The 17322-nt window shown below is 50.4% G+C and overlaps 4 protein-coding genes across 4 annotated transcripts; 2 read left to right on the top strand and 2 right to left on the bottom strand.

Moving 5' to 3' along the window:
• Positions 1-2615: 2615 nt before the first annotated feature.
• Positions 2616-4547, top strand: N7473_001188 (uncharacterized protein; the record flags this gene model as incomplete). Its single annotated transcript, XM_057147128.1, has 4 exons — positions 2616-2787; positions 2857-4060; positions 4154-4351; positions 4430-4547. The coding sequence occupies 4 exons, from the start codon at positions 2616-2618 to the stop codon at positions 4545-4547; spliced, it is 1692 nt and encodes a 563-aa protein (XP_057015014.1).
• A 3840-nt stretch (positions 4548-8387) lies between these two features.
• Positions 8388-9590, bottom strand: N7473_001187 (putative C2H2 transcription factor; the record flags this gene model as incomplete). The annotated part of the gene is made up of 1 exon (XM_057147127.1): positions 8388-9590. The coding sequence occupies one exon, from the start codon at positions 9588-9590 to the stop codon at positions 8388-8390; it is 1203 nt and encodes a 400-aa protein (XP_057015013.1).
• A 3159-nt stretch (positions 9591-12749) lies between these two features.
• N7473_001186 (putative L-cystine transporter) lies at positions 12750-13838 on the bottom strand (the record flags this gene model as incomplete). The annotated part of the gene is made up of 4 exons (XM_057147126.1): positions 12750-13100; positions 13201-13639; positions 13718-13735; positions 13795-13838. 4 exons carry the CDS (start codon positions 13836-13838, stop codon positions 12750-12752), a joined length of 852 nt encoding a protein of 283 aa, XP_057015012.1.
• Positions 13839-14513: 675 nt separating this feature from the next.
• On the top strand, positions 14514-16988 carry N7473_001185 (uncharacterized protein; the record flags this gene model as incomplete). Its single annotated transcript, XM_057147125.1, has 4 exons — positions 14514-14661; positions 14719-15086; positions 15145-15838; positions 15910-16988. 4 exons carry the CDS (start codon positions 14514-14516, stop codon positions 16986-16988), a joined length of 2289 nt encoding a protein of 762 aa, XP_057015011.1.
• Between the last annotated feature and the right edge of the window lie 334 nt (positions 16989-17322).

Raw genomic sequence — 17322 nt, 5'->3', positions numbered from 1 at the left:
ATGACGGAGTGCGTGTTGAAGAACTGACCCGGCGAGTATTCTTGTTGACCAGGGTGCAAAGCAAAGACCAGCCCGGATGGATCATGGCAGACACGACCAGGCCAAGACAGGGCGGTTCGTTCGGGATCTCCTGAAACGCGCAACGTGGATCATGTTGCGTTGGCAATCCTTCGGAGCCAGGCGGGTCGGGTAAGGCTGGTCAATGTGGTTATGGCATGGCAAGTATTGTAATACAGTAGGAGCAGTTTGTAGTTCAAAACTCGATATGAAGCAGAGAGACAGGAGAAGCACTTGTCACAGAAAGGAAAGTGTTAAGCGGAACAGAGGGTGAATATCACTAGTGAATGGTAGGTTCAAAGTCAAAAACTGCAGGGCGAGATATCATAGGATATCAAGGTCATGGGTTGAGGAGGATGGCTGAATGGCTGAAAGGTTCTTACAGTGTCAGTCATGTCAGAAGGTCCTCTAGAAAGGTTGTTCGCAGGCAAAAAGACGACGAGTGGAGAAGCACAGTCGTGCAGGTTCCCTAGCTGGGATTAAACCCAAGGTGGGGAGGCAGACCAGGTTGCGAATCAATCGAGGCTCATGGGAAGAAGGATTGGATTTACACTACTCCGTACATACTGTAGCAAATAATATGTTACGATTCTATGGGTCAAGCATCTAGAAAAACTACTGTATGAGAACTTACAGGATTGGAAAGACCACTCTCCCCCAAAAAACCCCCAAAAAAGGGGGGTTGGCATGTCATGAAAGGAAGGTGGAGAAATAAAACGGGTGTGTCCACTCATCGGCCACGATGGCCCCGGTTGATGACTCCGAAGCCCGTCCTTATTGTATCGGCCGTACGCACAAAAGCGAAAGCGAGACAAGGGCAAGAATGGTGGAGCCTAGAGGCAGCGAAGTAACAGAATGGAAGAAGAACGAAAAGGCCAAAAGGCAAGAATGATTGACGGGGAAAGGATTCGAGCGTGCGACCGAGCCTTGCTCAAATCCTCCGATGTACTTGATGGGTTGCGATCATCTGCCGTGGTCAGGAGAGAGGGTCGACGTGGTGATAGCGGTGAGTGTCTCCTGTGTGCTGGGAGCGAGGGATGGAGTGACGAGTGACGACGAGGGTGACGTGAGCTAATGATGCTACAGGAGGTAGTTTGAAAACAGTTCTCTCGGCTCAGGGCTGTGTAGGATCTATAGATATGACCAGACCTATCAGACTTCTAAGAGTAATATTTACAAGAACAAATTATAAGAGATAGGACTTGGACTACTCCATAGTCCTCCTCGAGTCCAATTCTCTTAATCTTCGAGTATAAAATTCCGGTATACTTTGTTCAACCATTCATAATGCAGTGTTCCACTATCGCCACAATCTAATGAACCCACCCAAAGTTAAGCGTGGATAAAAACCCAAAAAAGTGACAGGTTCAGCCCGTTTCGAGCTGCGGGGAATTAAAAAAAAACAGCAGACTCTCAGAGAGCCTCGGGACCCAGGCCCACATCCCAGAGCCTCATTCTTCTCTTCTTCCTCTCCTCCCCGTGCGCAATTTCGGGGCTCTTTTTTTGTTTTTTCCCCTTCACCCACCCTTCCTTGACGAACTTTCCCTTCCCCTTTAGACCATTTCGGGGGTTGATCCTCATTCAATAATTTTTGATTTTCTGATCCCCGGAATCCCCGTGGCTTCAACTGGCTCACTGGCTCACTCTGGGTTGCAGAAACCAGTGCGGCTTTGCTGGCTTAACAAGTTTACTCGCCGCATCCCTAATCGGCCCGTGCTCATTCTGCTTCTCCTCCCCTATCGCGCTTAGCTCATAATTGCCTTTCCCACCCCCCCCCCCCTCATTCATCGCACTTGGAGAGCCTCGTTTGCTGCCCTTTCGTCCTTGGGGCTCTTTTCTTTCCCTACCTCTTTTCCCTACCGTGCTCTGTCCGGTGATATCATTCGAATGGCGTGGATCTGTTGGCGGATCCGTTGAGCCTCATTCTCCCTCCTAACTCTAACCCGTTTTCCCTTCCTCGTGTCCCTTTCCCCTCTTCCAGGTCCGCCCCAAAGTTCCCCCCCAAACGGTAAGTTTTCCTCATTACTCTCATTCCCCCCCTCTCTTCCTTTCCCCCTCCCTGCCCAAATGGTCGGTGATTGCCCTTTTTGTATTCTTCTTGTTCCCCCTCCCGAGTAGATCAGATCAGATCCGATTCAGGTCCAGATCTAGATCTAGTTAGAAAAACCTTGGGTTGGTTCGCTAGTCTCGGTGGAGAGCTCTTGTTGGGGTCCGTTCTGTCGTGTCCGCCTGGGTTAGATCCCGAGCCCGCGCGCAGAGCCTCAACCTTGGTCAACTTCGGTCCAACCTCCTCGCTTACTCGAACCGTTCACAAGCTTGCATTCTTTCCCATTTCGAGTCAATGATTCTGTCTGTTTGTCGAGAATCTACAGCGCGCCCTTGAGCTAACTCTCTCAGACAGGGACTCTACCAGACTACGGCTGTCATTATAATATCTCACCGCTGATGGTGTACACCGGTCGACCTGTTCTATATCACCGCTACGAGTTCACCTCAATAGCGCCCCTCTTAGCTTCCCAGAGGCGACCGAGTCTGCTCTATGCATCTCTCGACTCGCCATGACGTCCGACATCTATGACTCGGACGACGCCATGGGGCGGTCCCCGCCGCCCAAGCCGGCCAAACCCAAGTACGGGCTGGACGAGCCTCCTCCACCCTTCGTGAACGTGAACGATGAGAACGACGCCAACTCCACAGTCAAGGACCCGAAGGGAACGCTCGACCGTTCCCGTAAGCCGCACCTGCCGGAAACGCAGACCCGAACGTGTCTTGGCGACTCGGTACTGATGAGCTATTTAGGGCCAGATTGTCCGGAGGTCGCGGCGGATGTTCGTGAATCTCCGTACTCGGACTGGTCGCACAAGCAGGATCGGTTGCCTAAGGATTGGAAAATCGCTCCTCTTTCATCAGGGACAGAGGAGGGACCCGGTGAGAAAGAGGGGATTAATATTGGAGGATGGGATAAAGCAGGAGTAGAAGGAGGAGGAGGAGGCAGTGGGAGCGATATGGATGTGGACAAAACAGAAAAAACGCCAATTCCAACGCCAGCACCAATACTAGAGCCTGCCCCCATCTTGAAACCAATCCCTGGACTGGGATCTGCCGCCGAGGATGAGGCCAAATTCAAGTCGGTGGTGGAGCAGGGAGTACCACAATTACAAGTCAACAAGAAAAAAGATCGCCTCACATCGTTATCACCACACCTCAAACCACTGCCCCCAGTGCTCCCCCCGCCTGCGCCGCCATCCGATTTCAAGAGTGAGTTTGTCTCACCGCGACAGCGACCACGCCTACAGTCTATTACGGAATTCCCTCCTGTACGGCCCTCGCCAGACCTGCTCAAACGACCACCCGAGCTAGGTCATCGTGTCTCATTGCCGTCGCTTCAATCTCTCTCTCCTCCATCCTCCACGACCGGCACATCTCCCGACTCGGCCAGCTATAACCTCAATACCAAAACCCTCCCGTCCATCCAATCCGCCCTCGGTGGGTTTTCACCCAGCGAGTTTCCTTCCACTCGACCCAATGCGCTACCTCCACCATATCCATACTCGTCCTGTCCGGGGTCCGCGACCTCGACAGATTCTCCGCATGATCGTCAACTCCCGCGACAATTCTTGCCCTCGCATATCCCTCCCAGTCCTTTTTCACATCTCTCTCCTATCAGCGCCAAGGAGCACTCCAACAATCCTTCTCCCGCATCACAACCCTCTTCTGCATTTTGGCGCGGCCCTCCTCCACCACCACCACCTCCTCCCCAGCCAGTGGCCGACACCCCGCACCACGCACCGTCACCCTACGACACGTCCCCCATGTCTACCACAAGCCCTCTCACAAGTTATCCCACACCGACAGAGCCGGTTGCTCCTACACCAGAGTCTAGCGCCGACCGGACCCCGTTGAGTTCGAATGCGGCCTTGCATGGGGCCGGAGCGACGGGCAGCTATAAATGCACGCATACTGGGTGTACGGCAGCACCGTTCCAGACTCAGTATTTGCTCAAGTAAGCAGAAGCCGATGGCTATGCGTAACGTATAGTCATCACAAATCCTAGTATCATCGCAATGGACCCCTAACTGTAACCCACAATTACCAGCTCTCATGCAAATGTGCACTCGCAAGACCGGCCTCATTTCTGTCCTGTGGATGGGTGTCCACGTGGGTTGGGTGGGAAAGGGTTCAAGCGCAAGAATGAAATGATGCGGCATGGCCTGGTGCATAACTCGCCAGGCTATGTATGTCCCTTCTGTCCTGATCAGCAGCATAAATATCCTCGGCCAGACAATCTTCAACGGTGAGTTGAACCGTCTTTCTAAATCTTGAAAGTGACACGGCTTGAAAGAGCGATGGACTAATCTTACGGCTTTGATAGACATGTCCGCGTCCACCACGTTGATAAAAGTAAAGACGATCCTATCCTCCGTCAAGTTCTCGCACAGCGCCCAATTGGGAGTACACGAGGGCGACGACGAAGGTCGAATTTCGCTTAAATATCCGACTCGACTTCAGGTTCTGAGTATTCTCTTAACGCCAGAAAGCATGGCCCTCAGCGGGGGTACATAACATGCACTAAGTGATCTAAAGACCGTTCTAACCGTCTATGCTACCTCACGTCTATCCTCTCCCACCCCCTACTTCTCTAACCCTCGGACCGGGCTGGGCCAACACACCCTACATTAACGCGTAACGAATTTCCATCCTCTGATACCTTTGTTCGAGCTCTACTATGCACTCATCTCGCCGTTCTTGTTCGACATTCGACCATTCTTCTCTTCCAGCGAAGTACAGTTCTCAGTTCAATTTCTCTGTTTCACTTTCTCTATCTCTTCATTCGATGATACCACATGTAACCCTGTTAGAAGCATGATGATACACGGGCCATTCGTTTCTATCTGTCTTATCAAATCTTGTTCTTTTCAAACTATCGCATTAGGCCGCGTGTTTGATTGAGCTTTTTTTTCTTTTAAATGGGCCACTCGTTTTTGATTATTAACATCTATCTTTTTTCCTTCATTTTTCCAATCTTTCTACTTATTCTTTATTTCTTCGCGGGTATCGCGCAGCATAGGTGCCTGCTTGAAGGGCCGTCCTCTTTTTTGGGTTTCTTCTCGTACTTGGTTGGGAGTGAACGAGGGTTGTGATAGGAAGAAGGGATAGCGGGGAGCATGGATCAGGTGTCGACCACATTCGTTTCTTGGGATGAGGAATCTTCTGACCTTCTTACTTTCGTGTTAAGTCGGGTACTTGACGCGATGTTGATAGTTCAAAATTGCATGGTAATGCTATTCTATACATATCAACAGAAATTCTAGCAGCCATGTGATTAGGTACTTTCGCTCCAGGACAGAGTTCGAACTGGTAAATATGCACGTGACATTCTATGGTTAACATGCACTTTGTCTGTGACTCTATTCTGTCTTACCGTCATTCATAATCATGATACTGATACAAGGAAGGTAAAATGTTGAACAGTGACTGTCAGATGAACCGTTCTACACTCTTTTCAAAACTACCATAAATCTTACCCAATACAACCTCAACAGGGAGATTCCCACAATCCCCGAGATACACAGATACAACCTTATGCCCCGAAAGCCAGGTCTAACCTAGTACCCGGTGCATCGCTCGTTTGGAAGTCAATCCTCATTCTTCTGTTGCACAGATGGAACACAGAATATGGAACACACGCGCGCATTTATCACAGCATCCCACCGCAAGGGATAAATTCATGAAACACGCATGACTAAGATAGTAGAGCCTTAAGCATCTTTCTCGGAATATTCTTTACGCGGTTCCAATCTGTCGGAGACTGATCCTGACATGCACTGCAGAGCCTATCTAATCTACCTTGCATCTCAAGTGCAGAACAGTGCCTCGACTCGAAAGAATAAATGTATCACATAGTCACACGGCAGGCAGCCATGGGGGTAACCAGGAATAACATAACACCTATGCGTATAGTAGTCCGTACAGTATGATGTGTTGTCGATCATGCACTGTGGTTTTATAATTAGGTCCAACAGAGCTGCAATTGTGTAACGAGGACAGACAGAAACAATAATTCAAAGCAGTTAGCAGATGGGTTGGCGTTTCACGTTTGTTGTTCTCGAATATGCGAAGAATAGAGGAAATATCCTCCGATGCGGATCTATTCTAGGGACATGTGGCGGGGATTGGAATGACGGGGGCGATAGTGATTCTGCCTTGCCAGAAATTGGGGGAAGAGGGGGGCAAATTATAGTTATAGGAATGTGCAATACTAATACTCTAAATACACCAGAAATAGAAAAGGGTCCTGGGGTTAGTAGTTAGTTAATCCAGCCCCCGCCATACCAAGTAGCTCTTTCTTCACTTTTAGCCCCTTAAAGACTAAACTTGAAGACTCGGCTTGGCAGAAACTAGAGGGGCTAACCTCCAAGCTCTGACAAGTGTCTATGTCTAGAAATAGCACAATCCATAGTTCGAACTCTCGTGACAATGGGGGCCATATGTTAATCCAGCCAAGCAATGCCTCAACCCCGTGATAATCAATCCATGCGACCCAGTGATTATTGTGATTCAGAGACATGGACGGATGTCGGGGACCGAAAGCGTCACAAAATTAAATTCCTTGTAAATACTAAGGTCTAAGGTAGTAGTAATAAAATAGAGTTGTCACGTTGTGCATCCAGGCTCCAATGCGTCGCACTCTATACCCAATCCAGTCTAGCGCCGCATGGGTAATCGTCGAATATTCCTTGGGTTTCACTATCCCAGCATCGTGGTTAAGCTGTACGGAGTTGTACTCCGTTACTCTGTCCCTCAACCTTCAACAACCCTGTTTCGGGACTATTTCTCACCGTCCACCCCAAATCAGGACAATGGGGCCAAAACCGAACCACGGTCAGTGACCGATCAGCTCGATCCTCATGACCTAGATGCACACTCAAGTAGGGACAACCTGGGAATTGTGAATCGTTAGGATCCACACTAAGCAAGGCCGGAACAGGTTATCGTTCGGGGGGCTGATATGTGCATAATCTAACTGCTGTTCACTGCTGCAGTGTACAGTGTACTGAACACTACGTGACTACAGTACATGGTTAATTCCACGCTAAGGTCCGATCGGGACATATGGTGCGCCGGCGAATGGCGCCACGCTAATAACGCCAAGGCATGGAGGCTCGGCAATGTGGCATGGCTTAGGTGCGTCGATCCATGGTGGGGGGTGGTCCTCCGTATTTCATCCGTTTCCGGAGCTGAAGCTGAAGCTGAACTTGGCGTTTGAGTGTGCGGTGTGAACAAAGCTTGGCTGGTGGGCGTTTCCATTCAACACTGTAGATAACATTGTTTTTGAAGATTTGTTGGCTAGTATTATGGGGCGTAGATTGAAGGGATGGATCATAGAGGGGCTACCCTTCTGCATGGTCAGCACTGGCCCGATTGGGAGAGTGTTGCGGCGGCAGTGGGGGAAAGCGCGTGGTACATAGCTTAATAATAGTGTCTTGGTGGGCAGTGTTTGAACTTTGACGTGGGGGATATGATTATGGGCAACTACTCCTTCAAGATTCGAAATTCCTTGCTACATCACGATGGGAGGATAGATAGCGTGGTGTGTTGGAAATTGGGCTTGGAAGGGTTGGAGTGCGGGGTGGCATTGGGTTTGGTTCGATTGCTTATTTATGACTACTATAATTATCGATTTATGCTATGATAATTCAGTAGGAATGGAAATGTTTAGCGAGTATCGTTTGTCTTAGACTGATCGACTCTAAGGTTGACAGCTCGTAAGGTTGATCGACATTCGACTAAGATAAAGTAGATGAAAAGTAGTCGGACATTGTTAGTCCGGAATAATGAAATAACATAAGCAAAAAAAACAATTCAATTCAATGCGATCCGATTTCTTGGATGATCTCGTAGCTGAGAAAAATGTCTTGTTATCAATGACAGTCGTAGAAGGCAATCCCAACCCCATCCTAATTCGCCAACTCCCATGGATGATTTTTATCCAGTCTCTTTTTTTTTGATCAGAGTTTTTCATCTTTTCAAAATCAAGTAGAAGAAAGCCAAAAAAAAAAAAAACCAACGCCCCGTCTAATCCCAGTTCCCTCACATGAAACTCAAGTTCGCCAATTCACCGAGATCCCGCTAGCCCCCATGTGTTGATACAGAATCAAAATAGAAATCCCCAAAAAAAGACACAGACCCAAATTCCAGACCCCAAATTCAAATGATTCTGCGTGGACTCCAGTATAACTTCCCAAAAAAAAAAATTCATCATCCAACATCAACATAACACATAATTCTTGTAAAGCATAATCCAGGGATGGAGATCGAGATCACCCCCATCAGCGACTGCCTCCACGTCGATGAATACGCCGCACATGATCTTTCATGTTATCCACCCGACTGAAGACCCGCCCACATCCGTCCCACTCACAGACGATGCCCGGGTTATGCTTCGCCTCATGGCGAGCACGGTCCTTCTTGCTCGAGAATCCGCCCTGCTTGGACTGCGGACATCCCTCATGTCGGCAGAACAGGTGCTTGCGGTGGCGATTAAAATGCTTGCGTAGATCACAGCCTCGTCGGAAGATGGCCTGTGAGGTACAGCCTGGGTGGGCGCATCGCCAGATTCCTTCGCCCGCGGGGATACCATAGCGGGAGAGGTCGGCTGGGTTGAAGGGAGGTGAAGATGGGTGGCGCGAAGAGGAAGATTCAAAGTCGGATAGGACGGTTGGTGCTGGAGATGTGCTCATTGCGGAGCAGGAGTCGGAAGATGGAGAGAGGAAGCTGCTGTCATGTGTGTGGGCTGTATTGGAAGATGTGGAGGACGGGCCTCTTGAGAAGCTCATGGGTGGAGGGGAGAGCCATTGCTGCTCGGGGGTGGTCATGTTCTCGCCGAATGTTGAATAGCAAGGTTGAGGGAGTTCTGATGAGGGGAAGGCGAGAGGACTGATTGCTGGGTAGGGAGGGGTTGTTTGGTAGAGACCACCGGTTAGGTCACTCTCCATGCACCATTTGTTGATCTGCTGTGGAGTGTAGCCAGAGACACTTTGAATTGGAGGGTGCATCGAGGGTTGGGAAGACCCGTATGTATAGTAGGGCTGCATGAAGGGCGAAGCGGTGGTTGAAGCGATAGCAGGGTCAATGGAGGAAGTGGACAATGGTCTCATCATTTCTGCACCGGAAGCACTTGACCAAGCGTGAAGAGAACCTATGGCATCGCTGACTGGCGAATCTCGGTCTGATAAGTAGGTCGCTGGTGCCAAGAAAGACGTCACGTCCTGGGGGGCACTCGCATAGCCCAGCGGCGGTTGGACCCCAGCTGGAGTCTCCGTTAGACCCAACGGGCCACATGCTGCACTGTCAGGCACGGGGGCATTCATGTCCTTGGCTCTCCAATGCGCGGGTCGCATCGCAGACATGTCGGGCAATGGTGAGAAATTTTCAGAGTTGAACAATAGACCTTCGGCGGAAACCATCGACGGAGCGTGAACCTCTCGGTCAAAGTCTAGCAAGGCGCTTGTGGGGGAGTACTTGGCGTGCATAATATCAACCACTACGGGGTGCGGAGAATGTAGATGAGGAGGTAAGATCCAGGCTGCTGCGTAAATGAGACCCAATAGGCCATATGCTGGAAATTTGAGGACAACAGTGAGGATGTAGAGTAGAGTTGTAGAGGCAGTGAAGTAATCGGATGTCCGGGAGCGTCAGATTTATAATGATCAGCCGTTCCGCAATCCTATGGGGACGGTGGGTAATGTGGAAGTATCGAATAGAGGTCGATATTAAAACCGTGGCTTGTAAGACTAATCTTCAAGAGGCAATGGCGTATTTAATATTTAGGCTGCGGAGAGAGTCCGGTCGAATGCGTCGATGAATGATGATTGATGACTCTCCCTCGAACGGAAAGTCCGATCTGTATATAAGAGCAAGAAGGAGAGGCAGTGCTTTGTAACAAGTCCAGCCAGGCGTTCCAGACAGCGGAATTAGGAATTTCAAAAATGATCTGCAAATAGATTTACTCAGATAGGTGAAGGTGAATAAGGAAAAGAAACAAAAAAAATAAGGGAAATGTACGAGCCGTTGAATAATCATGAGGAAAAGGCACAAACTAGGATGAAGGTGCGAGCTGTTTGTGTGGCTTATTGATGGGAAACCAACAAGAAAGTAAATTAAAATCAAAATAATAGTCCACTTTTAAAAGTCACTAGCCAACACAAGAAAGCAGGACGCAGCAAATCGACAGGACCAGTTAGGTTAGTTGGTAATGTTCCGCCCCCATGGCTTAGGGTACTTGTTTGGAACCCAGGGCCAAAACGATCGTAAAAACCCCCAATGATGATTCAGGATGATTCAGATTACATGCCGGGACCGGGAGGCATGGCGGCCATGGTTTGGCAGCAACTGATCGACAGAAGAGCTGTAAGAGCGTCAAAAAAGAAAAGAAATAAAATGCAGATTCCCCTGTGATGGTAGCACGCCTATTGGATATCCCGAGTAGGGCTGAGGCCGGGGATCGGTACTCGACCGGCTGTGGATTCACTGGAATCACTGGAATGACCCCCCTAGGCAGGCATCGTAGGGGGAGACCCGTACGCGCTCGTAGCCTCAGAGCCTACGAGCTCTGGTAGGTTCTTCGGGGGTGCCATGAGCGACTCATCAATTGCCTAAATTGGATGTGGTATCGTTGACGCTGATTGGTGTAGCGTACGAGGGTTGACCAACGGTACAGACATTATTGTATTCACTCTGCTTAACACCGAAGAGATCTCCGCCAAGGCCGAGCCGAGGAGGGTATGCTCTGCGCGTCGTTGAACCTTTTTCAGAAAGAGACGGTGAACCAGTTGATTGGAAGAGAAAAGGTATGCAGACTCCACCGGGCGGCAGCACTTTTGGGACTACTGGCGCTATGCTAAGCCACGCTGTGGGAAACACAGTTACAGTACTCCGTACTGTTGTTGGTTTACGCGGTAGGGTAAGTGCAATTCTTAGCCTTTGCATGAGTGAATAGTAGAGTATGTACGTCGTATTGATGCATGAATCTGATGATATTCATTATGCTAAACTATGCAGCCTGTTGTAGTTACCACGGCACTGGTTCGCATCGCAGCATTAAACCATTTCCTCAATCGAGGGATATGATCTTGTCACTTTGGTGGTACCACTAACTACAATGACCCAAGCCGGAAATCAGTTGCTGTCAAATTGTCAATGATACTCATGTGGAGTCCAAAAATACCAAGAGCCCCCATTATTTTTTGCCTCCCCCGCTATGAACTACGGAACCATCATCTATAGACCCAACTGATGCTACTACAATAACCTCTTCCCCAGAATAACGTGATCTTCGTACGGCGACTCCGATCTCCGACCTGAAGTTCTACAGAACCAAACAATCAACGTCCGAAATAGAACAAAAAAAAAGAAATAGGTTAAACAATCGAGACCGACTATTCTGCCTAGCATACGCAATTATTCGGTGGCCTGGACGCAACGGCAACATAAGGGTAGCATCAATCGTGCGGCCACGATTTAAGGTAGTATGGAACTCAGTCAAGCTGCCGAAATAAACAATCAAAAAGCATGGCAAGCGTATTCGAGACACTGCATGCTACGTCGTCGATCCCTCCTGAAACAAGCAGGGGGTGGGGAAGATGCGTTGAAATTCGAGCTGGGGAAGGGGAAGGGGAATAGCTTCCGGGAGAGAAAAGAAAAAGTAAGGGAAAAAACAAACCCGAAGAACAGAGTGAAACTGCAGTACTGTAGACATAAGCTACAGAAAACATTTCGCGCTCAGCTTGGACAGTGCCCGACAAGTCCGACACCGACGATTACAACCGAGACCTGATCCCTGTCAGGGCCGCTACTGCACCCATGATTGGCCCGAGCGTACTAATTTAGTGCTTAGTCCACGGTCGAGCCAGTCAGAGCGTTGTCAGACAAGCCCAGCGAGTCGGGCAGAGTGGCCTCTTCCAGACGCGAGAAGCGGTGTCGATAATTTAACGATGATATGCAGTGCCGAGCCGCACATATGGCGCCTTACAAAGCACAAAGCGACAGGGTATTGCAGGAGTCCTGCCGGGATCTCTGCTTTCCTGGGCATAGTCACATTCTGGAAAAGGAGGGGAAGAGGGGGTCAGAGAGAGGCTCGAAGGGCCGTGCCAGCTGGGCAGCATAAGGCCGGAGATAGGGCTGAGGGCTGTCGTTGGCCCTAACGCCGAGCTTGTCCCAAGCGAATACGTATGCTGGATTCCAAATCGCCATGCGCTGGCATTATGCACCTGTACTGTGCCCTATAGACTCAGGATGTCTCAACGTAGAGTTGGGTTATGGCGGAGGTGGGGAATGGGTGAAAGTAAAACCACGAATGAAGTTGATAGGGAATCGAAATGGAAGCGAGATCTCCCGAATGCCGAGTATGGAAGGAGACGTAATGAATGAGAGACGTGAATAGCAACAGGACAACCAACAGTTGGGTTCACATATACTTCTGCCCCCCTGGTTGTCTCAGAGCTATGGTCCTCTTCTGATCGACTCCGATCGTTCTATGATAGATGTGCAGCACGATGAATGCCGAAAGCCAAGTATGTACAAAAATAGTGCACATCCCCACATAATGTCTCTAATTCAGCCTTCCCGTCTATATCACCTCGCTTGGTCCTGTGTTCCATTGCTCGATCGGTCAATTTGTCAGCCAGTCAATCCTAGGGATTAGAATCGTCTAGCAAAGGTGTGGTCGAATCAGGCCCGGATTTCGCCTTGGGGTCTGAGGCACCCCGGTACAGGATGTAGTGTTGAACGATAAAAATAAGGTCGAAGAAGATGGTGATATTACTGAGCAGGAGCTTGGCGGGATTTCCGGTGATGCCACTCCAGTCACTTTGCAGACTGGAATCGAGGACTAGTTGCAGCAGAGACAGAATACCTCCGATGAGATCCAGGATAATGGTCCAAATGTTCCATCCCACCGTCGACTGCCGCCTGTAGTTCAACCAAGCCTGTGGGACGTACTTGACCGTCGTGATGACAAGTTTGTCGTATGAGAAAGTGTAGATCTAGAGAGAGTGTGGGTACATCCCCTGCATTAGACTCCAGCCCGAGATAAAAAATAGCTTTAAGGATCAGGCAACCAAGAGGCTAATATGTGTCACTTACCACATCAATCCAAGCCCACGAAAAGGGATTGTTTTTGCTATCCGGGGTTTGAGCAAAGACAACGCAGATCACCACCAACGGCGCTAATACGCAGCCACTGAATAGGCCTCTCATAGTCCAGCTCACTCGTTGGTGACGAGGAGTATGCAGACCCGAAAGACGAGGCCAAAACATCGAGTACGCAACGAGGCACATGATCACTCCGAGTGCCGCAAAGGCTAAATCATTAACACGAACGGTCGGCTCGGCGGCGGCAGGGTGTCTGGCCGCATATTGAGATCGAATCACCGGTGAGTAGAGAAAGGTTGCAGTGTAAATCGCATAGCAGGTGAACCCGAGCAGGTTGATAAAGTTGAAGTCAATGGACACCCCGGATGTTGACTTCCGCCGCCACATTGAGATGGGTAGAGGGAAAAAGGACAGAGACCAGCTCGCCATACTGTTGCCGGTGGTGAGCACAGTGATTCCCTTTTCTGCCAGCTCCCGGAAGGAATATATTAGAGTTCACGCGACTTACTATGTCCATCCCAAGACGCTGCGATGAATGATCAGCGATTATCCCCGCATCTCATTCTTACCATGGGGACCACTTACCGGGACAGCGCCCGAACAAAAACCTCCACCTGTGAACGATCCATCACTGATAGTAATTCCCACAAAGGGGTTTTCGCTTTAATGTATATTCCGACTCCTAGTCTCTCGGGGTCGTACAAGCATACGCAAGGTTTCCGGAAGCCGAGTTGCGCCGGGAGGGTAATGCGTCGATCAGATCAGGTGACCTTATCAGATGTTTCCTAAAAGGAGAAGGCGGTCAACCAGTTCTGCCCGTTGCTCTGGTTATGTGTTGGCGCCCTAAACCCAAAGCGGCAGACAGTTGACAGGGCTCACTTCGCCCAGTTGTTGTTGATCCTGTACGACTTTTGGTCATTCTCATCAATTCGGTGACTGTCGGCTGAGTTTTCAATCTTCAATCTTGCTAAAGGATACACTTTTCAATTTCTTGTCCTTGTGCGACTCCCCTTCTCCTTTCCTACTTGCCTTGACTCGCGCCGACCGTCGTTCACCGCTAGACACCATCAAGTGTTATCGTCCGGGGAAAGGCCCCATTTCCACACTTTCATCAACAAAGCCATTCATCGATCCACACATCAAGAGTCCCTGTCATACACGATTCAATTGAGTTCCCGTTCTCGTCGCATGGTGCATTCTTCGGATCGGGGGATCTGAATAGATCTCCTTCGGTAATTCTCCTTCGGTAACCCGGACATTCCAGAGCATCGCTATCGCACGGCACATTCACAATCGCCGCCACAATGTCCGACTCGGGGCTCACGGCTGCGGGGAGCAGCACATACTCATCGAATACCCTTCACGTTGGAGATGGCACTTGGGACACGCAGCGCGACACCTTTTTGCTGCCCAACCTGATGGGTTTGAATTTCGAGACAATGCGATACAATGGTCAGTCTACGTGTACCTTTGCGATGCGAAGATGGTTGTGCAGCTAACATTCCTCAGGCATGGGCAATCGATTCAAGGATATGGCCGGGTATCATTCCATCATAATTGCGCACGGTGTTATTGCAACAATCGTTTTCTTGGGCCTCGTCCCCATTTCGACCCTCATTATTCGTTACTACGGCCGATGGAACCCGTACTGGGCATTCAAGCTCCACGCCTGGTGTCAGGTACTCACACTTCTCTTGTCGACGGTGGTGTTTGTGCTGGGCTGGTTTGCGGTTGGCCCGAAGCGGAGCCTGACCAACCCGCACCATGGAATTGGCCTAGCAATCTATGTGATGGTTATTTTCCAGGTTCTATGGGGCTGGTTCATGCACAGAAAGGAGAGTAAACGGGTTCGGCATCATGTGCCGTTGAAGCTTGTGGTATGTTCCGCCCCCGGATTGTAGCATATTCAAGAGGCTAACCCTCGGACTTTTTCAGATTCACCGATGGATTGGTAGAGGATTGGCCCTTCTCGGTTTGGCGCAAATCCCGCTGGGTCTGACGCTATACGGCTCTCCCAAGGTTCTATTCATTCTCTATGCAGTTGCAGTCTTTGCGCTCCTCATGGTCTACTTTATCCTTTCATACCTTTACGACGATGAAGGATTCCATATGGCCAGTGAGCATGGTAGCAGATATACCGGTCCTTCAGTCGTGGAAGAACACCACGGAGGAGGAGGTGGCGGCCTTGGCCCAGCTTTGGCTGGCGGCGCTCTTGGCGCAGGACTCGCTTCATTGTTCAAGAAACGTGCTCGCGGCCGTACAACAAGCGTGGCCTATGAAGATTCTCGGACCTCTTACTCGGATGAGAAGTATTCTGATGAGTCCTCCCGTCATAATGGGGGTAGTGGGGGATGGGCAAAGAAGATTCTTGGAATTGGTGCATTGGCTGGTGCAGGCATGCTGGCAAAGAGCTGGTGGGACCGCCGCCGACAGCGTGAGGACGATTCTGAAGTGGGCCGCTACAGACCTGCCCACTCTCGCACTGACAGCTATACCGAAGACTCTCTGAGCAGATTGGAAGACGGTCGGCCAGAACCTGCTCACCCACCTGTTAGCGGTCGCCCCCTAGCCGCCCTCCTAGCAGGCCACAGAGCCCTGGTTCTTCATACTATTACAACAGCACATATCTGTCCGAGCAACCGGAACGCCGCCCTTCCCATGGAGTTAGAGATGCATTGCTTGGAGCGGGTGCTTTTGCAGCCGTGAAACGACTGTTTAGTCGCAATAAAGACAAGGACGACGAGGAAAAGCGCCGCCTAGAGGATATCCGCCGTCGAGACGAGGAAGATGAGGCTCTACAGAGAGCAAACAGCAAGCGACGTCGAAATGAGGCCGGTGCCGGAGCTGGTACCGGAGCTGGTGTCGGACCTTATCCTCAACGACGAAGACCAAGCCCTTACACCGAAAGTGACCTGACTCCTACTGATCTGACTCCTCGGCCACGCCCTCCTCCGCAACGTATCACGTCCGGGAGCTCCCTCCTCACCCCAGAGCCTATGGCAACGGGAGCTGCTCATGGCGCTCCTTCAGATATCCCTCCCCTTCCTCCTATTCACCAGGAGTTGTCTGGTGATTTCCCTTCAGCTGAGCGGCCACACTCACATCATTCCTACCATGCTGAAGAGATTGCTGCTGGCGCAGCTGCTGGTGCCGCGTTGGGCGCTGCCTCAAGCCGTCGCCGCAACAGCTCGAGTCGTCGCCGGGACGAGAGCCGTCGCCGAGACGACAGCCGACATCGATCTGACCACGTTGAGTCACCGCCGGTATCAGTCAAGGTGAAGATGCACAATGATGGCCGACACGTAACTCTTCGCCGCCTCACAGAAGAAGAAGCCGCAGCCCAACGCGAAGCAAGACGTCGTGAGCGCAGAAATTCGCGCCGCCGCGGCAGCAGCGCAGGCTCCCTTTCCGGCGACGAAGGTCGTGACTATGACCGTTGGCGACGTGTCGAAGAGCTAGAGCGTCAGCAGGCAGAGCAAATTCGTCGTGAACAACAAACTGCTGCCGCTGCCGCTGCGGCATCCGCTGCGCCATCAGCGAGCGTGCCTCCATCATCGTTCCACCCCTCCCAATCTCAAATTAGCCATGTACCACCACCACCTCCTCCTGTCCCACCACCAGCACCTTCAAGCATGCCCTACGGTCCGGGAAGTGTCACTTCTCCCGGAACATGGACTGGCACTGAAGCCAGCGGATCATACGCTAATAACCGCCGACGCCGGCGTGCCGAGCGAGCCCGAGCAAAGGAGAGACAGCAGCATGGCGTGGAGTTTGAGTAAACATGGGCTAGCTATTTTGTCCCTTATTCCTTTCTCCCCTTCAGCCCCCTTTACTTCCCTTTTTTCGTTTCGTTTCATGTGATGACCTGTACAAAATGAGTTTCTGGTTTTGTTGATATGACGGCCTCTTTCTCATGCCACTTTCGATGTTTTTTTTCGCCTCAATTTCACCTATGGATATGGATGGCTATGTCTGATGGCAATGGAAATGAATGACTTGAATGGGTAGGACTTTTGTTTTTACTTGATTGACGAGGCAAGCGAATCTATGTGTTTGTCTTTTACTTTTGTTTCTTTGTTTCATTTGGACATTTTGGCCGTTTTCATGGGCCAT

This window comes from Penicillium subrubescens (assembly GCF_028828155.1).
Source record: "Penicillium subrubescens strain IBT 31985 chromosome Unknown utg000001l_segment0_segment0, whole genome shotgun sequence".
Lineage (NCBI taxonomy): Eukaryota > Fungi > Ascomycota > Eurotiomycetes > Eurotiales > Aspergillaceae > Penicillium > Penicillium subrubescens.
Note: the sequence above shows the minus strand (reverse complement) of the source record. Positions and strands in the feature narration are given on the sequence as shown.